Source organism: Ranitomeya imitator, chromosome 8 (genome assembly GCF_032444005.1).
Source record: "Ranitomeya imitator isolate aRanImi1 chromosome 8, aRanImi1.pri, whole genome shotgun sequence".
Classification (NCBI taxonomy): Eukaryota; Metazoa; Chordata; class Amphibia; order Anura; family Dendrobatidae; genus Ranitomeya; species Ranitomeya imitator.
The window spans coordinates 104,961,718-104,988,394 of record NC_091289.1 but is presented as its reverse complement, the minus strand read 5'-3'; the positions used below and the strand labels follow the sequence as shown (position 1 = coordinate 104,988,394).

General features: G+C 45.8%; 1 protein-coding gene across 1 annotated transcript in view; it reads left to right on the top strand.

Moving 5' to 3' along the window:
* Positions 1-26,677, top strand: part of ODR4 (odr-4 GPCR localization factor homolog) — a 175,678-nt gene that overhangs the window by 104,776 nt on the left and 44,225 nt on the right. The window contains exons 9-10 of the mRNA XM_069737243.1: positions 22,034-22,099; positions 26,547-26,669. Of these exons, the coding sequence (XP_069593344.1) occupies positions 22,034-22,099; positions 26,547-26,669 (189 nt within the window). The remainder of the gene's footprint in view (positions 1-22,033; positions 22,100-26,546; positions 26,670-26,677) is intronic.

The window sequence follows — 26,677 nt, the reverse complement described above, 5'->3', positions numbered from 1 at the left end:
ACAGAGGTCAAACGTTTTCTGTAAGTCTTCACAAGGTTGCCACACACTGTTGTTGGTATGTTGGCCCATTCCTCCATGCAGATCTCCTCTAGAGCAGTGATGTTTTTGGCTTTTCGCTTGGCAACACGGACTTTCAACTCCCTCCAAAGATTTTCTATAGGGTTGAGATCTGGAGACTGGCTGGGCCACTCCAGGACCTTGAAATGCTTCTTACGAAGCCACTCCTTCGTTGCCCTGGCGGTGTGCTTTGGATCATTGTCATGTTGAAAGACCCAGCCACGTTTCATCTTCAATGCCCTTGCTGATGGAAGGAGGTTTGCACTCAAAATCTCACGATACATGGCCCCATTCATTCTTTCATGTACCCGGATCAGTCGTCCTGGCCCCTTTGCAGAGAAACAGCCCCAAAGCATGATGTTTCCACCACCATGCTTTACAGTAGGTATGGTGTTTGATGGATGCAACTCAGTATTCTTTTTCCTCCAAACACGACAAGTTGTGTTTCTACCAAACAGTTCCAGTTTGGTTTCATCAGACCATAGGACATTCTCCCAAAACTCCTCTGGATCATCCAAATGCTCTCTAGCAAACTTCAGACGGGCCCGGACATGTACTGGCTTAAGCAGTGGGACACGTCTGGCACTGCAGGATCTGAGTCCATGGTGGCGTAGTGTGTTACTTATGGTAGGCCTTGTTACATTGGTCCCAGCTCTCTGCAGTTCATTCACTAGGTCCCCCCGCGTGGTTCTGGGATTATTGCTCACCGTTCTTGTGATCATTCTGACCCCACGGGGTGGGATTTTGCGTGGAGCCCCAGATCGAGGGAGATTATCAGTGGTCTTGTATGTCTTCCATTTTCTAATTATTGCTCCCACTGTTGATTTCTTCACTCCAAGCTGGTTGGCTATTGCAGATTCAGTCTTCCCAGCCTGGTGCAGGGCTACAATTTTGATTCTGGTGTCCTTTGACAGCTCTTTGGTCTTCACCATAGTGGAGTTTGGAGTCAGACTGTTTGAGGGTGTGCACAGGTGTCTTTTTATACTGATAACAAGTTTAATCAGGTGCCATTAGTACAGGTAATGAGTGGAGGAAAGAGGAGACTCTTAAAGAAGAAGTTACAGGTCTGTGAGAGCCAGAAATCTTGATTGTTTGTTTCTGACCAAATACTTATTTTCCACCATAATATGCAAATAAAATATTAAAAAAACAGACAATGTGATTTTCTGGATTTTTTTTCTCAGTTTGTCTCCCATAGTTGAGGTCTACCTATGATGTAAATTACAGACACCTCTCATCTTTTTAAGTGGTGGAACTTGCACTATTGCTGACTGACTAAATACTTTTTTGCCCCACTGTATATATATATATATATATATATATCAAAAAGAACCTGAAGACTCATCTCTTCCGACAAGCCTACAGCCTGCAGTGATCCTCAACCTACTGAACAGCCGCACAGCCAGCTCTTCCCTCTCCTAGTGTATCCTCACCCACCCCCTGCAGACTGTGAGCCCTCGCGGGCAGGGTCCTCCCTCCTTATGTACTCGTGTGCCTTGTTATCTACTCATGTTTAATGTATTTGTCTATATTTGCCCCGTATTCACATGTAAAGCGCCACGGAATAAATGGCGCTATAAAAATGTATAATAATAATAATATATATATATATATATCTACTATATAAAGCTGAATGTGTGTGTGTATGTGTGTGTGTGTATGTGTGTGTGTATGTCGGGGATGTAGGTGTATGTCTGCACCGTCGTAGCTACAGCCACAAAATTTTGCACAGTCACACGTCTGGACCCTGAGAGCGTCATAGGCTATGTTGTGAGGTGAAATTTTAACCCCGCGCTTTCCAATTCACCAAACAATTTTGCCCCTATCTACATAATGGGGAAAAAAGTGAAAGGAAAAGTGTTGGAGGCAAATTGACAGCTGCCAGATGTGAACAAGGGTGACTTAAAGAATGAGAGCGATGGCGCCAAAGAGTATATACCGTACAGTTGCTAAGGTGTGGCCCCGACATGGGATACTCACCACACACGGGGATATGAACACACACACAAAATGCGCCACACACTACCACGTGCTTGAACACATATTACCCTCAGCACACATTTCACCACACATACACCAACCTCGCCACATAAAAGTCGAAACACAAAAGTCGCCGCTCAAAACTCGCCACATGCAAAAACTAGGCTCACGCAAATCTCGCCACAAGTGCAAAACTCACCTCATGGAAAACTCGCCACACGCAAAACTTGCACACGTGGAAAAATTGCCACATGCACAAAAGTTGCAACACATGCAAAAGTTGCCTCACACAAAACTTGCACATACTCAAAAGGCACCACACATAAAACTCGCCACACGCAAAACTTGGCATGCGCAAAACTTGCTGCACACAACTTGCTACACTAGCCTGTCACATGCAACTCGACACACAAAAAGTTGCTACACGCATGTCCCCACACAAAACTCATCTCACAAAAGTTGCTACATGCATGTCGCCACACGCAACTCAACACACACAACTTGACAAACGAAACTCGCCCTAAAACACACACAAGTCTGGTATTATCCTTCAAAAATAAAAATCTGATTAATAAGCAGACAAACTACAAGAGCAACAAATGTACCATATAGGAAATATGGCAGCTGTCAGTCACATGACCTTTCTATTATGTGTATGTGTGAGCTAATATATACAGCCAGGGGGAGGGCTTCCTGTTGGCTGGGGATTTATCAGGCTGCCAATTTAGCTTACAAATACTGAGGTAAAAATACTGAGCAAATAACGTGTGAACGAGGTCTAATACAGGAGGAGATGACACACAGGTATATACTATATACAGGGGAGATGACACACAGATATATACTATATACAGGAGAGATGACACACAGGTATATACTATATACAGGAGGAGATGACATACGGGTATATGTTATATATAGAAGATGACATACAGGTATATACTATATACAGGAGGAGATTACACACAGATATATACTATATACAGGGGAGATGACACAGGTATATACTATATACAGGAGGAGATGACATACAGGTATATACTATATATAGGAGATGATGACATACAGGTATATACTATATACAGGTGAGATAACACACAGGTATATACTATATACAGGAGGAGATGACATACAGGTATAAATTATATAGGAGATGAGATACAGGTATATACTATATACAGGGGAGATGACACACAGCAGGTATATACTATATACAGGGGAGATGACATACAGGTATATACTATATACAGGAGATGACATACAGGTGTATACTATATATAAGGGAGATGACAAAAATGTATATACTGAGGTGAAAATGAGAGGTGTGAGGTGAAAATGAAAAGGTGTGAGTGCAAAATGAGAGTGAGGGAAAATAGTGAAGTGATCGGAAAATGACAGACGTGAGGTCAAAATGACAAGTGTTAGGGGGGAATGAGAGGAGTGAGGGAGAAAATGAGAGATGTGAGGGGGAAAATGAAAGATGTGATTGGGAAAATGAGAGGCGTGATGGGAAAATAAGAGAAGTGAGGTGCTATTACTAACCACAGATATTTACTATGCCCAGGCAACGCCGGGCTCTTCAGCTAGTGTATATATATATATATATATATATATATATATATATATATATATATATATATATATATATATATATATATATATATATATATAATATATATATAAATATATAAATAAAGAACATATCTTCGGGGTAAAGGACTGGATTTTTCTTTCGTCCTTCACTGGCTGAGTTAATGGTGCTCAGCCTGACTTTGTGCAGTTGGGTGTCCAGTCTTTTGGTCCTCCTGCAGATCATAAACAGTCCAATATATATAAAATAATGACCAGGAGGAAAAAGACAGGACGAAGTGGCGTTGGGTTTTATTACAGTCTCCTCCTCATGGCTGAAATCTGAGAAGAGATGTTTCAGCTCAGCGCCAAACATAAGAGGGGTGTTCTGGAGTCTCTCAAGGGCCTCTGGGCAAAGGTCAAGACTTCTTCTCTGGAGTGATAGGTGCTCTTCTACATAGATACCTAAAATGGGACAAAAGGAACAATACGCTCTGGGAGATCTCCCAGTGCAGTTAATAAACATCCTTATTTGATGCTTCCCTGTCCCACCAAACTCACTCATTCTTTATACTTTTACTTCAGGGTGACCTCCCACTCTTAACCTTTCTTGAGCTGCCCAGTAATTAGCTAATGCCTCAACTCTCCTGAACCGCACAAAATGAATGCAATTTTCTTATAGTTTGATCCTATTCAATTGCCTGTTTCCTATACAGACACCCCTACCAGTTTTCCACAATTCAAAAGAGTAACATACAACCCTCACAGCTACTTAACACCTTAGGAAAACTAAACGTTAAACTAAGGTACACTGACATTAGTTGTATCCTGCATCGGGTCTAAGGGTACCGTCACACTATACGATTTACCAACGATCACGACCAGAGATACGACCTGGCCGTGATCGTTGGTAAGTCGTAGTGTGGTCGCTGGAGAGCTGTCACATAGACAGCTCTCCAGCGACCAACGATGCCGAGGTCCCCGGGTAACCAGGGTAAACATCGGGTTACTAAGCGCAGGACCGCGCTTAGTAACCCGATGTTTACCCTGGTTACCAGCGTAAAAAAAAAAAAAACAGTACATACTTACAATCCGGTGTCTGTCCCTTGCCGTCTGCTTCCCGCACTCACTGACTGCCGGCCGTAAAGTGAAAGCAGAGCACAGCGGTGACGTCACCGCTGTGCTCTGCTTTCACTTTACGGCCGGCAGTCACTCAGTGCGGGAAGCAGACGGCAAGGGACCTGACGGACACCGGAATGTAAGTATGTACTGTTTGTTTTTTTTTTACATTTACGCTGGTAACAAGGGTAAACATCGGGTTACTAAGCGCGGTCCTGCGCTTAGTAACCCGATGTTTACCCTGGTTACAAGCGAACGCATCGCTAGATCGGTGTCACACACACCGATCTAGCGATGACAGCGGGAGATCCAGCGACGAAAGAATGTTCCAAACGATCTGCTACGACGTACGATTCTCAGCAGGATCCCTGATCGCTGCTGCATGTCAGACACAGCGATATCGTATGGATATCGCTGGAACGTCACGAATCTTACCGTCGTAGCGATCAAAAGTGCCACTGTGTGACGGTACCCTTAAACAAAACCATGTTATCTGTCCAAACTTCAATATCAGCCCACAGTATAACATGACACTCCATCATGTACGTCCGTTATCTGTCCATGCTTCTCTGCCTGTCTTAGTTCACATAACAATACCCTTTATTTAATCTAAGATGCACAGGAAAACAAACAGTCAATTTTACAGCTGAACTTCAAAGCTTAGGTGAACACGCACCTCCCTACCTATCTTAGTTCAAGCAACAAATCAGAGCATTCATAGATGTGACTCTATTATTAAAGGAACCATAAAAACATTAACACCGTTAGGAAAAGTAAAATTAAGGTACACTGACTTTAGTTGTATCCTGCATCAGGTCTTAAGGTACCTTCACACATAACGATATTGTTAACGATATCGTTGCTTTTTGTGACGTAGCAACGATATCGTTAATGAAATCGTTATGTGTGACAGCGACCAACGATCAGGCCCCTGCTGGGAGATCGTTGGTCGCTGAATAAAGTCCAGAACTTTATTTCGTCGCTGGACTCCTACTGACATCGCTGGATCGGCGTGTGTGACACCGATCCAGCGATGTCTTCACTGGTAACCAGGGTAAACATCGGGTAACTAAGCGCAGGGCCGCGCTTAGTAACCCGATGTTTACCCTGGTTACCATCCTAAAAGTAAAAAAAAAAAAACAGTACATACTTACCTACCGCCGTCTGTCCTCCAGCGCTGTGCTCTGCACTCCTCCTGTACTGGCTGTGAGCGTCGGTCAGCCGGAAAGCAGAGCGGTGACGTCACCGCTCTGCTTTCCGGCCGCTGTGCTCACAGCCAGTACAGGAGGAGTGCAGAGCACAGCGCTGGAGGACAGACGGCGGTAGGTAAGTATGTACTGTTTGGTTTTTTTTACTTTTAGGATGGTAACCAGGGTAAACATCGGGTTACTAAGCGCGGCCCTGCGCTTAGTTACCCGATGTTTACCCTGGTTACCAACATCGTTGGTCGCTGGAGAGCGGTCTGTGTGACAGCTCTCCAGTGACCAAACAGCGACGCTGCAGCGATCCGGATCGTTGTCGGTATCGCTGCAGCGTCGTTTAATGTGAAGGTACCTTTAAACAAAACCATGTTATCCGTCCAAACTTCAAGGTCTTAGCAGCACACAGTATAACATGACACTCCATCGTGTGCATCCGTTATCTGTCCATGCATCTTCGCCTATCTTGTAACAACACCCTTTATCCAATCTAAGATGCACAGGAAAATAAACAAAGTCAATTTTACAGCTGAACTTCAAAGCTTAGGTGAACACACACCTCCCTACCTATCTTAGTTCAAGCAACAAATCAGAGCATCCATGGATGTGACTCTATTATCCTGCGATATGTGTTATTCTTATCATTATGAATTCTATGGAAAACTGGAGCTAAAAAAAACAAGTACCAGTAAATAAACCTAATTTACTTAACAGGGGGTCTTATAGAAAACAGCAAACAACCCACAACTAAGGGTACCGTCACACAGTGGCATTTTGATCGCTACGACGGCACAATCCGTGACGCTCCAGCGTCGTAGACTGCTGTCACACTTTGCAATGTACGACGCTGGAGCGATAATTTCATGACGTATGTGCGATGTAGAAGCCGTTGGTTACTATGCGCACATCGTATTCAATATCGTGCACACCTTTGTTACACCATGCGATCATGCCGCCACAGCGGGACACTAGACGACGAAAGAAAGTTTCAAACGATCTGCTACGACGTACGATTCTCAGCGGGGTCCCTGATCGCAGGAGCGTGTCAGACACTGCGAGATCGTAACTATATCGTTGGAACGTCACGAATCGTGCCGTCGTAGCGATCAAAATCAAAATACCCTAAAGGTACCTTCACACATAACTATATCGTTAACGATATCGTTGCAACGGCATGCTTTTTGTGACATAGCAACGATCCCGCTAACGATCTCGTTATGTGTGACAGCGACCAATGATCAGGCCCCTGCTGGGAGATCGTTGGTCGTTGGGGAATGATCAGGACCTTTTTTTGGTCGCTGATCACCCTCTGTCATCGCTGGATCGGCGTGTGTGACGCCGATCCAGCGATGTGTTCACTTGTAACCAGGGTAAATATCTTGTTACTAAGCGCAGAGCCGCGCTTAGTAACCCAATATTTACCCTGGTTACCATTGTAAAAGTAAAAAAAAACGTCACCGGTGTGCTCTGCTTTACGGCCGGCGCTGACAGTCAGTGCGGGAAGCTGACGGCGGGGGACGTGACAGACATCGGAATGTGAGTATGTAGTGTTTTTTTTTTTTTTTACTTTTACAATGGTAACTAGGGTAAATATCGGGTTACTAAGCGCGGCCCTGCACTTAGTAACCCGATGTTTACCCTGGTTACCCGGGGACTTCGGCATCGTTGAAGACAGTTTCAACGATGCCGAAGTCTTTCCCCTGATCGTTGGTCGCTGTAGAGAGCTGTCTGTGTAACAGCTCCCCAGCGGCCACACAACGACTTACCAACGATCACGGCCATGTCGTATCGCTGGTCGTGATCGTTGGTAAGTCGTTTAGTATAACGGTACCTTTACAAATCCTGTTATCATTGCAATCACAATGAACCTCAGATAAGGCCATTCTGCCTCCTGTTTGGTCCTCACTGGTCTGACAATACATTTCACTTACAAAAGAGCAAACTTTACAAATAGAAGAAGAGTAAAGGTACCGTCACACTCAGCGACGCTGCAGCGATATAGACAACGAGTCGATCGCTGGAGCGTCGCTGTTTAGGTCGCTGTAGAGACGTCAAACACAGCAACTCCAGAACGATGCAGGAGCGATCCAGTGACGTAACGGCGACTCACTTATCGTTCTCGCTGGTTGTTAGCTCCATGTAAAGCATTGCAGGCATCGTTGCTTTTGATGTCAAACATGACGAATCACGCCGACCTGACAACCAAATAAAGTTCCGGACTTCTAGCTACGACCAGCGATGTCACAGCAGGATCCTGATCGCTGCTGCGTGTCAAACACAACGAGATCGCTATCCAGGACGCTGCAACGTCACAGATCGCTGTCGTTCTCGTTGGAAAGTTGGTCAGTGTGAAGGTACCTTAAGTCCTAAATGAAACCTGATATACCAGCTTGAGGAGGGGGCTACTGAGCACTTGTGGGGGAATTATATATTACAAAAAGATATACATTTTGGAGCACTTCCCTTCTACAGTATTCAACTGTTCACACCAGTTTTCTGTTTAGAAGTGACGATCAGTCTTGTTAGTTAACTAAACAGTAAAGACGATGACCACTTCAGACAGGGCTGAGCTATCCCCAATTTGGTCAAACAAAACAGCTATCATCCATAGCAACAACTGATGCTTGCAGTTTGGGGCACACAGTCTGTGCCAACTCTTCTCAAAGAGATCCTGACATGTTTCTCTCTTTAACTTCAAAACACATCCAGTCTCCTCACTAGCAGACTGACTTAGATATCACCTAACCTGTTTATATGCAGAGCTAGCCAGGCGTACTAGTCAAAGGCTGCAGAGCTTGCATGTATCCCTAGCCTACCTGGCATTATATGTGTATGTGCCAGGTCTAGGCCTGGTGGATCTACCATGGGTGTTACGGGAAAGCCAGGAAGGGGTGGGTTTGAAGGAGGCCTTTTTCCTATCCTGGTGGGCCTGCGGCCTCCGCTGGAAGGGAACGTCCTCTGTCGCTGCGAAGCAGCGAAAGGGACGAAAGGACCGAAACTGCCACTTCAAAGGAGGCCGGCAAGGTTTGGACTTGGGACGAAGGGAACTTGTGCAACCGGTGGCCTCTTTAATAATTTGGTCAATCATGGAGCCAAACAGACGGGACCCCTGAAATTGCAGACTGGTGAGGGACTTCTTTGACAAGTCCGCCTGCCAGGCCTTAAGCCAAATAGTCCGTCGGATGGCCACAATATTGTTGGACGCCTGAGCTGCGCAAGATGCGGCATCCAGGGAGGCAGATGCCATGTGCTTCCCTGCATGAGAGATCTGGTTGGCGAGATTGGCCAATTACTCCGGATGAGCTCCAGCAAGGATGCCCTGACGAAGTTGTTTGGCCCACCTATCTATTGACTTCCAGACCCAGGTAGAGGCGAAAGCCGGGCACAATTTAGAAGCAGCCGCATCAAAGGCTGACTTTGCCATCGATTCTATACTCCTATCTTTGGAATCCTTGAGAGATGCTGCTTTAGAAAGCAGGAGGACCGTATTGGTGGACAGTCTGGAAACTGGCAGGTCCACGACCAGAGAAGTTGTCCAGTTAGCGGTAACCTCAGGAGAGAAGAGATATAGGATGTGCTTCCCTCTTTGAAAGTGCCTGGTCGGGTTCTCCCTTTCCCTGGCAATACCTCATCAAATTCTCTATGTGGGGTGAAGACCTTGGAAGGTGGTTTTGACCATCTAAACGAAACCGCCTGATATGCGGGTTCTGTAGAGGTATCCTTGATGTCAAAGGTCTGATTGACTGCCGCAATGAGGCTCTGGACCATATCTCTCATTTTAGAGACTTGGTCTGAATCCAAGTCCGAGACATCCTCTGAAGGGTGCATCCGAAAACACCTCGGAAGAGGAGGATCGAGAAGATGCAGACCACCGGGAAGGACTGGGGGGCGAGATGGAATGGGATGAGGACCCAGAACGATGTGCCTGCCTGGATCTCTTACGGCCTGTGTTGGAAGGCCCAGACTGAAACCCTTGACCCCCAAGTGCAGGAGTCGGAAGGGGCAACCTGTCAAGCACGGACACCAGGGTGAGATCCGCCATGGACTGTGACAGAGAGGAAGCCCACACTGCAATAAGGGCCTCACTCCCACCTGGGGCAGAAAGGGACTCCTGGGCTGTGAGCACGATGGGGTTGCTGCAGTCCTGACAGAGGGGAGAGGACTGTCCTGAAGGAAGCTTGCACTTACACAAAGAGCATGCAATATGTCTGACAAGAGCAGAGGAAGAGGTAGGAGGGCGAGAACGCTCTCCTTTAGTATTAGGCATGATGAAACAGACCCACTAACAGGTGCCAGAAGGTTAGGGGACAGGAAGATGCAGAGGAGAGTATCAATCTGCAGAGCAGCTACTCACAGTACTCTGCTGGTGTCCTGTAATCTGCTTCGAAGAGTAAAAGCCGATGCGGGTCCCGCAGGAACTAAACAGCATCCGGAGCAAGCGAAAAAGACGGAGACCGCACTGTGGGTTCAGGGTGAAAAGCGTGCGCAGCTATTGATAGAGTGCCCTCTGGATAAAGATGCATGCTCTCTGGGGCCCGAGGAAGAGGTGGAGTCAGCCGCAAAAAGGAGAAAGATGGCGGCGATATAGTACTTTAGCTGTGGCCCCAAGGAGTGGGCAGGGCTAATTGCCGAGGGCCGGAGGAGCAAGTGAGAATAGTTGGATGGGAGAAAAACCCGCCCAAACACAGAAGGGGCGGAGCCAACGCCGAACACTAGGCCCGAGAGAAACCCAGACCTAGATTAATCTTCCTGACCGCCGGAGCAGGGGGGAGTGGCGCAAAGGCCATAAAGGAACTGCAAAAAGGTAGCCTATCGCCTCATTCCACCTGGAAACTAGGCGAAAAGGGCCCCTATCATCTAAAAGTGCCCCGACACTCCAATCCATACAATTAAATGAGGAAAGAATTTCTTCTTCTTTCTTTATCCTGTTTTCTTCTTCCTTCGCCACCTCTGGAGAACCTGGGGGAGAGGGAAGAAAGGTAACCTCCATCCAGGAATGTAAGACGTTCGAACTGATTAACCTAGTTCCAGGCTGTGGGGTGTACACTGCAGAGGAGGAGCTAACTTTTTTTGTGCATAGTGTCAGCCTCCTAGTGGCAGCAGTATACACCCATGGTTCCTGTCCCCCAATGAAACGATAGAGAAAGGGAGTATGCAGACATTATAGCTGTAACGCTCGCACCGAGACTGGTTGGCGCGGGCACCTGGGGGTGTGGCCCCACTGGACCACAGACCGAACTTCCCTGGAAGGGGCGTAACTAAGTAGCTTCCTAGGTGTTCGCTGGAGCCTCTGATGGTGAGGTCAGACTTGTGCAATAGGAAGCTACCAGGTACCACTCCAGGGTGGAGTCGGACTGTGGATGCTGATCCCACCGGGGACAAGACACGGGCAGGCAGGCACGGCTGTGACACTGGCTGACAGACGGGTATGGCAGAGGCCCTGACGGGCGGACTGGCTTGACGGAGATACAGGCAGGCAGACAGGCGGGCACGGCTGGCACTGGCAGACAGGACTGATACTCTGGTAGGAACTGGGATTCAGATGGATGTGTGGAAACAGGTAAGAACCTGTTCAGACTGGAGAATATAAAGGAACAGGTAGAGACCTGTATGGAAAGTTGCAGAATAAAGATTGAGCAAGAGTGGAAGCAAAGCTGAATCGCAGGAGGCTGAGTACGAGTAGAAGGCGGAGCTAAGAGAAGAGAAGGAGAAGGCAGAGCTATGAGCAGAGAAGGAGAAGGCAGAGTAGAGAAGAAGGCAGAGCAAAGAGTAGAGAAGGAGAAGGCAGTGCCAAGGACAGAGCCGCAGGAGGCGGAGCCAAAAGCAGAGACGCTGGAGGCGGAGCCAAGAGCGGAGACGCTGGAGGCGGAGCCAAGAGCGGAGATGCTGGAGGCGGAGCCAAGAGCGGAGACGCTGGAGGCAGAGCCAAGAGCAGAGACGCTGGAGGCGGGGCCAAGAGCAGAGACGCTGGAGGCGGAGCCAAGAGCGGAGACGCTGGAGGCGGAGCCAAGAGCGGAGACGCTGGAGGCGGAGCCAAGAGCGGAGACGCTGGAGGCGGAGCCAAGAGCAGAGACGCTGGAGGCGGAGCCAAGAGCAGAGACGCTGGAGGCGGAGCCAAGAGCAGAGACGCTGGAGGCGGAGCCAAGAGCAGAGACGCTGGAGGCGGAGCCAAGAGCGGAACCGCAGGAGGTAACGCCAAGAGCTAAAGACGTAGAACCGCAAGCAGCGGTGCCAGGTGGAACCGCAAGGAGCAGAGCCACAGAGCAAAGACACAGAGTGCGGAGCTAGGTCAGAGAGCAGAGCTGAGAGAAAAGCTGAGACACAGAACCACAGGTTGTGGTAGAACTGAGCAGAGAGAAGAAGAGCCACAGACAGTGGCGAACAGAGCAGAAAGATAAGGCAGAGGTACACACAGCAGAGTGGGAAATGACTAATGACAAAGAAGGAGCAGGGACGGACATAGACCAGAGTACAGACAGGAACGGACACGGATACACAAACAGAACACAAATGAAGGCCTGCAATAGTGCAGCCCTCTGAGACAGGAAACACACGACCTGGCAGCTCAGTAGCAAAAGCTAACTGAGGGGAATAGTTTGCTCAGGCATCCTCCAATGGGTGAGGATGCCTTAAGTATCAGAGGCCTCAAGGCTATTGGCCAGAAGCACCTTAGGGAGGTGCACACAGTCTCAATAAGAATCCGGAGTGGCTGGCGCCGCCCCCCTATGCACACAGCCAGGAAGTGTACACAGAGCAGGCTGCCATGAAGCACATGGCATGGAACCAGCAGCAGACAGATCTCACAGCATGGCACTGGGTGAGTGAGTAGATGTAACAGGCAGGTGGGGAATGGAAGGCCATGCAGTGATGCCGGCAGGGTTGTTACAGTACCCCCTTCTTTACGCCCCCTCTTCTTCAAACCCGCTAAAATGATCCATAGAAGAAGAAAGAAACCACTCACAGTCCAAGTCTTAACATCTTTAGAGTAGGATAAGGCAAACGGGTCACCAGGAATCTCAGAAGACAAAGTCTCTTTGTGCCCAACAGGGTTAGCTTCATCAGAAATCTCGGATAGCAAAGTCTCTTTGTACCCAATAGGGTTAGCCTCCTCAATGGACTGGACCATTTCCTCTGGGTAGACAAGAAGCAGGGACTTGGATGCTACTGGTTTGATATCTTCACCAGCCGGCCACTTAGAAGCCGAAGGAACACTCACAGGATACATCTTCTGCCCGATATCCAGAGACAAATTTTCAGGTAGCAGAGATGTCTTGAAATCTTCACCAGCCGGCCACATGGAAGCCGAAGGAACACTCACAGGATACACCTTCTGCCCGATATCCAGAGACGAACTTTCAGGTAGCTGAAATGTTCCAGAGTACTGAACACAGGAAAAATCACTGGAGCAGAGGGTGGAGAATAATAACTCCACCGGATCAGGAAAAAACTGAGAGGAGAAAACTTCTGTTTTGGAATCTTCACCAACCGGCCATATGGACGATGAAGGCACCCACATAGGAACCATTTTCTGCCGATTATCCAGAAAAAAACGTCCAAGAGGCGGAGGTATTTCCACGAACAGGTTACAGGTACAGTCATTAGAGTAGTGAGGAGAGATTGTCACCGCTTTCCCATCTTTGGTAACATCAGCACTCCTTGACTCGATGACTAACGGGTTCCTGGTATAGTCACTGGAGACGTGTGGAGAAATAGTCACCGCTTCCTCATCTTGGGTGACATCAACACACCTTGACTCGACGACTAGCAGACCAGCTGAAGAAGAAGACAACACAGTTGACTGTCCTTGATGCATGGGAACCAGACACCTCTCATGACTGGGTAAATTCAAACGAAGTATTTTGCAGGAACTCTTGACCAGAGCGGGTGGTAGAGTTCCAGGCTCAGAATGACCCATGGGCATAACAGACAGCATACGGTAGATAAACTTCTTCGTGTATAAGGCTCCAACTTGGAGCTGTAGTTGTCCTTGCAGGACTAGACTGCTCTTGAGTAGGGCTTGACCAACTTCAGACAACGCCCTTACCGGGTTCTGGAGCTGTATGACAGAGACCACACACCGACTCCGAATGGTTGGCGACTTTACCACACCAAATCTCCCTGAAAACAGAGACACCGTCTTTGATTTTAATGGAAAGGAGGTACTCTCACCTAGGGCAGCCTCTCCTGCTGGCCCAGGGTTTTGGAGTTTTAGATCTACAGGGCAGAGACCGTCTGGATGTTCATTGCAACCGCAGCGATACCGCGTTCCCTTCTTGCGGCTGGATTTGGGCTGCTGCTTTGCCAGCCCACTTTTATCAGCCTTCTGGGGTTTTGCTTGGGTAGCTGCTGGGACAGGTAGAGGAACAGGTGGGTCTTGGACGGACTTTGTCTGACGTGACGATTTCTTTGGGGGATTCGCTCGTCTAGACCGCCTCTGGGATCTGGTGAGGGAAGACTTTGCAGGAGGAGCAGGTTTAGGCGCTTTGAAGGCTTTAACAAAGGCTTCCAGGAAAGCCCCAAGGTCTGAGAGGATTGGATCCCTTGCTTCCCAGAGAGGGTTCATCCAATTCAATGCATCTCCTGCTAGGTAGGACAAGATAAATCCTACCTTGAACTCATCAGAAGAAAATTCGGAAGGATTAGCTTCGATATACATCAGACTACGCTCCAGGAACTCCATGCACTCCTCTGGATCCCCATAGTATCTAGGCGGAAGGAGTTTTTCTCTACTGGCAATGTAATCATACAACTCTCTAGAGATTATGAGGGGACCACCAGGAGTAGGTGTAGGCAGATCTTTCAACTGAGTATAAAAACCTTCCGGGGGCCAATACAGGCTAGAAGAGAGTTCATTTTGCTCCGAGAGCAACGGCTCATGGGACTCAGCGGGGGACCATGGCCTGAGCAATCTGTAACGCTCGCACCGAGACTGGTTGGCGCGGGCGCCTGGGGGTGTGGCCCCACTGGACCACAGACCGAACTTCCCTGGAAGGGGCGTAACTAAGTAGCTTCCTAGGTGTTCGCTGGAGCCTCTGATGGTGAGGTCAGACTTGTGCAATAGGAAGCTACCAGGTACCACTCCAGGGTGGAGTCGGACTGTGGATGCTGATCCCACCGGGGACAAGACACGGGCAGGCAGGCACAGCTGTGACACTGGCTGACAGACGGGTATGGCAGAGGCCCTGACGGGCGGACTGGCTTGACGGAGATACAGACAGGCAGACAGGCGCGGCTGGCACTCAGGCAGACAGGCGGGCACGGCTGGCACTGGCAGACAGGACTGATACTCTGGTAGGAACTGGGATTCAGATGGATGTGTGGAAACAGGTAAGAACCTGTTCAGACTGGAGAATATAAAGGAACAGGTAGAGACCTGTATGGAAAGTTGCAGAATAAAGATTGAGCAAGAGTGGAAGCAAAGCTGAATCGCAGGAGGCTGAGTACGAGTAGAAGGCGGAGCTAAGAGAAGAGAAGGAGAAGGCAGAGCTATGAGCAGAGAAGAAGGCAGAGTAGAGAAGGAGAAGGCAGAGCAGAGAGTAGAGAAGGAGAAGGCAGTGCCAAGGACAGAGCCGCAGGAGGCGGAGCCAAGAGCAGAGACGCTGGAGGCAGCCAAGAGCGGAGACGCTGGAGGCGGAGCCAAGAGCAGAGACGCTGGAGGCGGAGCCAAGAGCGGAGACGCTGGAGGCGGAGCCAAGAGCAGAGACGCTGGAGGCGGAGCCAAGAGCAGAGACGCTGGAGGCGGAGCCAAGAGCAGAGACGCTGGAGGCGGAGCCAAGAGCAGAGACGCTGGAGGCGGAGCCAAGAGCAGAGACGCTGGAGGCGGAGCCAAGAGCAGAGACGCTGGAGGCGGAGCCAAGAGCGGAGACGCTGGAGGCGGAGACGCTGGAGGCGGAGCCAAGAGCGGAACCGCAGGAGGTAACGCCAAGAGCTAAAGATGTAGAACCGCAAGCAGCGGTGCCAGGTGGAACCGCAAGGAGCAGAGCCACAGAGCAAAGACACAGAGTGCGGAGCTAGGTCAGAGAGCAGAGCTGAGAGAAAAGCTGAGAGACACAGAACCACAGGTTGTGGTAGAACTGAGCAGAGAGAAGAAGAGCCACAGACAGTGGCGAACAGAGCAGAAAGATAAGGCAGAGGTACACACAGCAGAGTGGGAAATGACTAATGACAAAGAAGGAGCAGGGACGGACATAGACCAGAGTACAGACAGGAACGGACACGGATACACAAACAGAACACAAATGAAGGCCTGCAATAGTGCAGCCCTCTGAGACAGGAAACACACGACCTGGCAGCTCAGTAGCAAAAGCTAACTGAGGGGAATAGTTTGCTCAGGCATCCTCCAATGGGTGAGGATGCCTTAAGTATCAGAGGCCTCAAGGCTATTGGCCAGAAGCACCTTAGGGAGGTGCACACAGTCTCAATAAGAATCCGGAGTGGCTGGCGCCGCCCCCCTATGCACACAGCCAGGAAGTGTACACAGAGCAGGTTGCCATGAAGCACATGGCATGGAACCAGCAGCAGACAGATCTCACAGCATGGCACTGGGTGAGTGAGTAGATGTAACAGGCAGGTGGGGAATGGAAGGCCATGCAGTGATGCCGGCAGGGTTGTTACAATAGCGCAGGATCACAGCTGATTCTTTCTGTGAGGTAAAACATTTCCTTGCCTGTTTTTAAGCAATTTGGCTGTCTTGCGAAAGGCAAGTGTTACATGATGTCCGGAATCAAACCCCAGGGCTGAAGAGGTCATCGTACTCTTGGCTGTAGCTTGCGACGAACAAGGTGTTATCTGATGTCTGTAAGACAGAATGGGTAAGTATGGGCAAACAGACAAGGAGCTGATGTGATGGAAAAGCTCAAGTCCTGTTGTATTGCACTGCGATCAGTCATGAGGAACATGATAGATGTAGGATCTGACTCACTAGGTACCTACAGAGCACAAAGAAACACTGATGCTGTTAGACAAGTGAAATATATCTCACTGGATAGTGGGTAGGGCACGTGGACAGCACAGTAGACAGTAGTGTGTGGTTCACGGCAGATGGAAATCTTGATCTACTGGAGATTCCCCTTGGAAAAAGCACTAGCGAAATGGCATCTTCGGGGTTTCCTTCTTACATTTGGACGTGATTTGACCTCCAAAAGCAAGTTTAATGGGCTTTATGCCAAGTTACTAGTTTCAGCAGTAGGTATTGTACATGGACAGCACTGTAGACAGTAGTGTGGTTCATGGTAGATGGAAATCCTGATCTATTGAATAAATGGTTGTAAGTCTGATAACCCGATGGTGAGCAAGGCATCTGGGACACAACCGTAATCAGGGTGAGGTGTGTGGCAAATGCCCCTTGGAAAAAGCACTAGCGACATGGCGTCGTCGGGTTTTCCTTCCTACATGTGGACATAATTTGACCTCCAGAAGTAAGTTTAATGAGCTTTATGACATGTTACTAGTTTCAACAGTATATACAGTTCTGGCAAAAATTAAGAGACCACTGCACAGTTTTATAAAAATCCGCTTCTCTACATGTCAGACAGCTATTCCATTCCAGTGTTGGTTGAATTCCAACCAGAGTACACCTCATTCTACTTAATGTGCTTCTGATTAGATTATCACCTGAACCAAATCTTATTTAAGGAAAGAAAGTATAAAAACCACTGCTGTGGTGTCACAATCCTCTTGCAATAAGATAAGCTGGATGGCAAAACAAGTGCTAGTAATATCCCAAAAGTAATAGGAATGAAAAAATAACTTTTAACCATGCCAAAGGAGTTGAAAAGAAAAGTCTTTAGTGAGGAAAAGAAGGGCTCAATTCTGGCTTTACTAACAGAGGGATACAGTGAGCGTCATGTTGCCTCCATCCTTAAAATCTCCAAGACTGCAGTCCATTACAACAAGTTGAAGCAGCAGACATTGGGGACAACAAAGCTACCTACCGGCAGAGGGCGAAAACTACTCCACTTCCCGGGATGACCGTCATGTTATTCGAATGTCACTCAGCAACTGCAGGATGACATCAAGTGACCTACAAAAGGAAAGGCAAATGGCAGCTAGGGTGAAGTGCACAGCCAGCACAGTTCGTAACAGGCTCCTAGAGGCAGGGCTCAAGTCATGTAAAGCTAGAAAAAAAGCCTTTCATCAATGAGAAGCATAAGAGAGCCAAGCTGATGTTTGCCAAAGAAAATAAGGATTGGACCATAGAGAACTTCAGTAAGGTAATCTACTCTGATGAGTCTAATTTTCAGCTTTGCCCAACACCTGGTCGTCTAATGGTTAGACAGAGACCTGGAGAGGCGTACAAGCCACACTGTCTTGCACCCACTGTGAAATTTGGTGGAGGATCGGTAATGATCTGGGAATTGGGCAAGTTAATCTTTTCGAAGGACATATGAATCAAGCCGCAAACAAGGTTATTCTGGAAAAACAGTTAATTCCTTCTGCTCGGGCAATGTTCCCCAACTCTGAGGACTGTTTTTTCCAGCAGGACACTCAGCTAGGTCAATCAATGTGTGGATGAAGGACCACCACATCAAATCCCTGTCATGGGCAGCCCAATCTCCAGACCTGAACCCCATTGAAAACCTCTGGAATGTAATCAAGAGGATGATGGATAGTCACAAGCCATCAAACAAAGAAGAACTGCTTACATTTTTGTACCATGAGTGGCATAAGGTCACCCAAAAGCAGTGTGAAAGACTGGTGGAAATCATGCCAAGACGCATGAAAGCTGTGATTAAAAACATGGTTATTCCACAAAATATTGATTTCTGAACTCTTCATGAGTTAAATCATTAGTATTGTTGTTTCTAAATTATTATGAACTTGTTTTCTTTGCATTATTTGAGGTCTGCAAGCACTGCATTTTTGAAGTGGTATGCAATAATTGTGAAATTAAGACATGTGTGTTCATTTGTTTCCATGGTTAACTCTCCAGGAAGTTGGTAGATTTGCTTCCCATATTTTGCGTGGCTTAACTCCAACCACTCAGTTTTTTTCTCATCTAAATATCTCCTGGTTCAGTGTAGGACAGTCCCAATCCTTCCATTCTGGATCTCCGGCTTATGTACTGATGTTCCCTTCAACACCCTTCAATATGGCTAAATCCATAAGACCTACGGTTTCCTCCACCCAGTATGCCTGAATTCTTGTGTATGCATCTCCTAGACTGCAGAAACCCCAAGATTCTCTGCCAACCTTAGGCATTACCATTGGCTTAGTCCATTCTTTAGTGTCCTTATGAGCATCACACATGGAGCCCAGGGCTCCTCTCCTTTTTTTCTACAGGCTGGGAGATTCTGTTTGACCTTCATCAGGTCAATATATCTCCACTTACCTCAATCTAGTAGCATACAAGTTCTTGTTCCGCTGATTATGTCTTGATTATGATCTAAGTAGGATTACCCTCTTAATTTCCCCTTCCTCTTCCCTCCCGTATTGTCAAAACTTGATTTTGGTTTGTCTCTCAGCTTCCCGGGTTTTCTATTTTCCCTTCAGGGGAACCATTTTTTTCTCGTTTCATCTGTTCGAGTGTTTTTCCTGTGGGATGCACACACTTAATCTCTAGTGACCTTGTGTGTGTTTTGGGAGCCTGCATCTGGTAGCACTCTACAGCCTATTGTTGTCTTCATATCATTTTTGTGTCATCTTTTCTCGTTTCCTAGATGGTTCTTTTTGTGACGTCTCTCCACTCCAGTAATTTTGCATTCACTTCCACTCCTCTCTTGTCATAATGGTACTGCGTTGGGTTCACTCTCTTCATTATAGGAATTAACCCTCTCTAGCCGAATTTTTCTTTCTAGTCCTCCTATCGGTCTCCTGATATCTAGTAATTGGTCAGTGTGTGTCTCAGGGTTAGTGTGTGTGTCGCGGGATCAGTTCGCGTGTCGTAGCCCCATCTGTCGAGAACAGTTTTCTACAGATGACCATATTCCCCGTTTGCGTCTGGGGAATCAGAAGAGTGTTCTAGTCTAGATCCAGAGTCCAGTCCAGAGTCTAGAGTAACTAAATTCAACTTGGTACAATTTATCTACTTAAAATTGATACAGAATGTATATGGGCAATATGCCCTGGAAGTCGATAGTGGACTTTAATATTGGACAAAGGATGTAATGGTTGTCCTAAGTTGCCATTTGACTAAGATTGTTTAATACTGTTTTAAGGGTGGTTGGTGTGTGTGTTTTTGTTCCTTTTTTTCGTTATTTATTATATATATAAGTTTATCTTCCTGGCCTATGCATATATATTAATACCACTTGGAGTTAGGTATATTTAGACTATCAGTCTGCATGTCCTCTATATTAGTTTGCATATTGTAGATATATTAAGATCTATAGAAACATCACTTTATTAAATACATCCCTATGTGGGGAAATATGGATGGTATATAGCTATGAATGGCTATAAGTGTAGTATATGGGTGTCATCAGAAATATTAGTTTAGCCACTATAACTACATTAGTGAAGTCCACTAGGTCTACTGCAAATTGCCATCTAGTGTATTCACTGGAAGATTGAGTTATCTATTACAACTAGTTATTCTGACTATATATATTGAGGATAATTGCAAACAGGATCGGATATCTCCACTAGAGGACTAAGTGAACGATTGCATATAGTATAATCAGTCTATACACCTAGTGATCAGATACATACCTCTTTTCTTTCTCACCTACCTATTCACCATCTTCTTCACCTCCTGCCACTATAGGGCCCTATAGGGTGAGCAGGGAGAGCCGTCGAGGAGCGGGGGCGCCACTGCGCAGGTTTTTAGGGTGCCAACCTCCGCAAATAGGTAAGGTCAGTTAGGCCAGTGTAGGGGTAGGCACGCCCCTGGTTGTTTTCTTTCTCGTGGTGTTTGGTATGTTGTTTATTATTAGTATATTTATTAAGGTCTAATAAAGGTTAAATTTTAAATAAATAGAGTGGATACCTGTGAGACATTTAGTCTAGATCCACTCTATCGTTCTGGATGTATATTTGTAAGTGATAGAGCTCCATCACCGTCTTCTTGCCGTCTTCCTCTGGGCCTAAGGCCTCCCGCACCTATCATCATCAGGTCTGTATTAGCAGCTCTCTAAGCTGTCTCTCGGTTATCTGTTTTTACCTTGTCAAGGTTCTACAGAGTACTCACTTCTTCTGTCTTCTTGGCGTTTTTGGGCCAGGCAGAAATGTTTTGTATACTACAGTGGCCGGTCTCCGACTTGAGATTCTTGCCTCTGCTTGTACTTTTGACTAGCCTTTGGTTTTTCGTCCCACCCTTGTGCACTGCTTTTGGATGTACCATGGTTTTCCTGTGTCCCCTCAGTGAAGCGATAGAGAAAAGAAGATTTGGGGTTCTTAATGTAAAGTTTTTCTCTAAGCCTTTCATTGTTGGACTCGGCACCCTTCTATACTTTTACACTAATCGCCTTGGTGCCAGTCGGTGGGTGTATGCTACTGAGGAGGAGCTAACTTTTTTATTGCCTCGAGTCAGCCTCCTAGTGGCAGCAGCATACTCCCATGGTTACCTGTGTCCCCCAATGAGTGCTCCAAGAAAGAGATTATACAGTAAGAACCCCGAATCTTCTTTTTACTGGTGCAAAATCATTATTACAATTAGTATTGTGGATGACATTTAATCAAATCTCATCCATGTGCTGTTGGAAAATGTCACCATTAAAATTGACATGCGATGCATATTAAAAATCTACGTGTCAATATATGCTGTGGATTTTCACCACCACTTAACCTGATTTCAATGAGCGTGGCAGTAATATCATAGGTAAAGGAATTACAAAATCTTATGTTGATGTCCCTAAGTTGTTCTCACGTTGTCTTATCTTTAGCTACCATTTATTTTTGTTCTGAGATGGCAATTTCCTAAATGTTCATACGCCCCTAAATAAATATTAGATAACAGTTCCCTATATCCAGTTTTTCTGTTATGCTGCGTCAGTAGTTTTTCAATCTTTAAAAAATCATAAATGTTACATTTAGCTCTTGTTCTGTTCCAAGAAAATCCACTTTGTGATGTTCTCTTCAATTTCATAAAATGTTTCAAGATAAATAGATAAAGGAGGGGATGTAATCTAATCTGCATTACACTTCTTTTTTTTTTTTTTCTTTTTGTATAGAAAAAATCCAGGTCCGTTGCACATTCCAGTCTGCAGAGCATGTCTGCAAACATTGTTGTAACATCGGTAAGTAACCTGCTGTGCTAGTAACAGAACCTTCATAACTTGCAGAATGTGTTAGCTAGATGAATATGACATCATTGTTAGAATTTTCAGTGCATCAGCTATATCAAGTCACTTTATGTTCAAGTCCCCTAGTTGGCTGGAAAAGTAAAATAAAAATGTTAACTCATTAAAAATAATAAAAACGGATTCTACCCATCCCATAAATAAAAATGTCAACATTATAAAATACAGTAACTATTTTACTACCACCACATCCATAGCATCAACTTGTCCATCACACTTGTGTGTGCTGTAAAAAAAATAAACACAAAAATTCCAATATTGCTGTAATTTGGTCATCTCGTCCTACAGAAAAAACGGAATAAAGATCAAGCAATAATCATAGGCATCCTGCAAAAAACATTCCTTCACACATGCCTTATTAAAAGCAGTGCAATAAGTCAGCAAAAATGCTGATGCAGTACCCATACGCATATAGATTACTTTTTTGGGAACACCCCTATGCTTCGTATGCTAAATGGGGCTGTAATGGGTCCCATAACATGGTCCAATGATGCCCCAATAGAAATTTCACTCGAGCTCCTCATTTTATACCCGATCCTGCCACTAGAGAGTTAATGAGACTTTATTGAAAAAGCCTCATCTCAGAGAAGAGCTTCATCTTCATTTAAAAGAATTTCCAAGTCCATTGAAATCTGAATAGGTCCTTAAAAGGAACCTGTCACCCCCAAAATGAAAGATGAGCTAAGCCCACCAGCATCATGGCTTATCTACAGCATTCTGTAATGCTGTAGATAAGCCCTCGATGTATCCTGAAAGATGAGAAAAAGAGGTTAGATTATACTCACCCAGGGAAGGTCCGATCCGATGGGCGTCGCGGTCCGGCACCTCCCATCGTCCTCTTCTTGTCTTCACTCTGCGGCTCTGGCGCAGGCGTACTTTATCTGTCCTGTTGAGGGCAGAGCAAAATACTGCAGAGTGCAGGGCCTGGGAAAGGTCAGAGAGGCCCGGCGCCTGCGCACTGCAGTACTTTGCTCTGCCCTCAACAGGGCAGACAAAGTACCCCTGCGCCGGAGCCGCAGAGTGAAGACAAGAAGAGGACGTCATGGAATGAAGATGGGAGGACCCGGACCGCAACTCCCATCGAACCCAAACAGAACCGGACTGCCCCTGGGTGAGTATAATCTAACCTCTTTTTCTCATCTTTCAGGATACATCGGGGGCTTATCTACAGCATTGAAGAATGCTGTAGATAAGCCCCTGATGCTGGTGGGCTTAGCTCATCTTCCATTTTTGGGGTGACAGGTTCCCTTTAAACAGGTTTTGTTAATTTGTTGAAAAAATTAGAAATTGCTACTAAACTTCCTAAAATAAATAATCAAAATGGCGTTTAAAAAATGTAGTCGTATGGGAAAAGGTATTTAAGAATTATTTTGTACAGCATGACTAAATGGTGTAAGGATATAAAGATCAAACGTTTGCAAATTGAGATGTATTTTTTCCCCTTCAAAATTTTTACCAAAATAGCAATATTTTCACAAACAAACCCAAGTCATGTCGAACAATTTTTATCGCTGACAATATGTCACGAAAAACCTTGTCAGAATCACCAGGATCCATTGAAGCGTTCCAGAGTTATTATTTCATAAAGTGACACTGGTCAGAATTGTAAAAATTGTCCTGGTCTTTAAGGTAAAAATTTGCTTGGTCACTAAGGGGTTAAACAACTATGAAGTTTTTTTTATTTTATGAGGCAAAGGTAAATGTGTGACTGAGAATAATGTAATATGTGCATAGAGTGGACATCAAGAGTCAGTGTTATTGGTGGGCCCTTGGCACTGCATGTATCAGTCTTGTATTGCTGGATATAGTGTGTAACGTACTGTAAACCCTGTTCACAGCTTTTCATGTGTTCAGCACCCTAAACTTAAAGGGCTTTTTCCACAAACAAAATTCATTTTAATCAACATTTTCATCAATAGTTACTTGAATAATAATAATTTCCACAATTGGATGTCTTTAAATAAAATGTTCCTGTGCTGAGATAATCTTATAAATGTGCCCTTGCTGTGTACTGTGTAATGGCCGTGTCTGACCATACAGGAACATGGTCTGATTATACAAAAACTACTGATCAGCTGTGAACCCCTGCTATAATGTCTGTACTCTCTTCTTCTTCTTCTTCCCCTGCCCAGGAGCTGTGGTATGATCAGACCATGTTCCTGTATGTCAGACACAGCCATTACACAGTGCACAGCAGGGGCACCTTTATAAGATTATCTCAGTACAGGGACATTTGTTTAATCATACAATTGTAGAAATTATTATTATTCCAAGTGCTATTGATTATAATGAACTTTGCATGTAGGAAAACCCCTTTGAGAGCTCTCTAAAGGTACCGTCACATTAAGCGACGCTGCAGCGTCGCTGTTTGGTCGTAGAGAGCTGTCACACAGACAGCTCTCCAGCGACCAACGATGCCGAAGTCCCCGGGTAGCCAGGGTAAATATCGGGTTACTAAGCGCAGGGCCGCGCTTAGTAACCCGATGTTTACCCTGGTTACCATTGTAAATGTAAAAAAAAAAAACACTACATACTTACATTCCGGTGTCTGGTCACGTCCCTCGCCTTCAGCTTCCCGCACTGACTGTGAGCGGCGCATCGGCCGGCCGTAAAGCAGAGCGGTGACGTCACCGCTGTGCTCTGCTTTACGGCCGGCCGGCGCTCACAGTCAGTGTGGGAAGCTGAAGGCGAGGGACGTGACCAGACACCGGAATGTAAGTATGTAGTGTTTTTTTTTTTTACATTTACAATGGTAACCAGGGTAAACATCGGGTTACTAAGCGCGGCCCTGCGCTTAGTAACCCGATATTTACCCTGGTTACCAGTGAAGACATCGCTGAATCGGCGTCACACACGCCGATTCAGCGATGTCAGCGGGTGATCCAGCGACGAAATAAAGTTCTGATCATTCCCCAGCAACCAACGATCTCCTAGCAGTGTATGTCTTTATTTTATTAGATCTCCCAGCAGGGGCCTGATCGTTGGTCGCTGTCACGCATAACGATTTCGGTAACGATATAGTTGCTACGTCACAAAAAGCAACGATATCGTTAACAATATCGTTATGTGTGACGGTACCTTAAAAGACAATCCATAATAAGAAAATCCTCAAGAGACATGAGATTAAAGAAAACAGCCATAGTAAGGTCCATATTTGCTGGTTAGTGCAGATATTTTTGGACATCAGAATGACCGCTTAGCTACATAATTTGTTTATGCCACTAAATAACAAAACACAACCCCAAATGATAGTTTGGGGAACAGGAGGTTCAATTGAGAAAATCATTTAAAACTAAATCTTTATTAATAAAGTGTTTAAAACAACAATACAAATTCAGGCTATGGAAACAAAGGTAGTGTGCTGACACTGAAAATACATCTGGTAATGACAGTATTGTCAGAACACACTATAGAATGGCTCAAGATGGTTAACATACAGGTAAAGTATATTATGTATGTGTGTATGTGTGTATATATATATATATATATATATATATATATATATATATATATATATCACAAGAACAGGCAGCACTCCATATTCTTAAGGGCAATATGCAGGTGTTTATTGAGCCCACATCTCCATGCAACGTTTCGGCTCCAACTGAGCCTTTCTCAAGCCTATATGTATATATACGGGGTATATATATATATATATATATATATATATATATATATATATATATATATATATATATATATATATATATATATATATATATATATATATTAGTGCTATCGGGTCTTTAATAAGAAACCGTGTTACCAAGATGATGTTTAGTGTCTGGTTCCACACTCATTATTGGCAGACAAAGTAGCTTCATAAATGAAAAAAGTGCAAGTGTGTGAATGAAGATTAAAGACCTCTCAAGTGAGAGGCGTGTGCCACATAGAGGTAATCCTTCCTGTGTGGGCCCAAGGGTTGTTCCCATGTGGTTTGAGATGTCAGGGAGCGTTCAAAAAATATCTGCAGACAAACAGTATCTGACCGAGAAGGGAATGCTTTCCCCAAACCCCCTAAAGAAAGTACTTACAAAGTGACTAATGTATTCTTCCAACGTGCCGCGCACTCCCACCCTGACAACGCTGTTTCCCCTGAGCTTCTTCAAAAAATGGGCGTCCACTATCGTTTGAGGTTGTGTATTGTTATAGTATGTGGTGTTTTTCTGGCCTTTCCAATTTAAGATGGTGTTAATAGCTTTATGCCACTACATGCACCAGGGGTGGCACTCCACCAGCATATTCCCAACACATGTAGAGTTCTACTCTTGCCATTAAGTTAAGGAATAGCAACATTTTCAGTCACCCTAGCAGATGATTTTGTGTTACCTACCTTTTCTTGTGTCCTTTTTATAATATAATGCTTGTTTCTTAATCCCTGCAGAATTCTACTAATCGTTCCACAGCATTGGTTCAAGCCTGCAAATCTTCTCTAAGTATCCACGGTGTTGTCAAGTGTAGAGGGCATGTTAGCAGCAACAAGCCAAAAGTTAAAGATGCTCTGCAGGTATCATG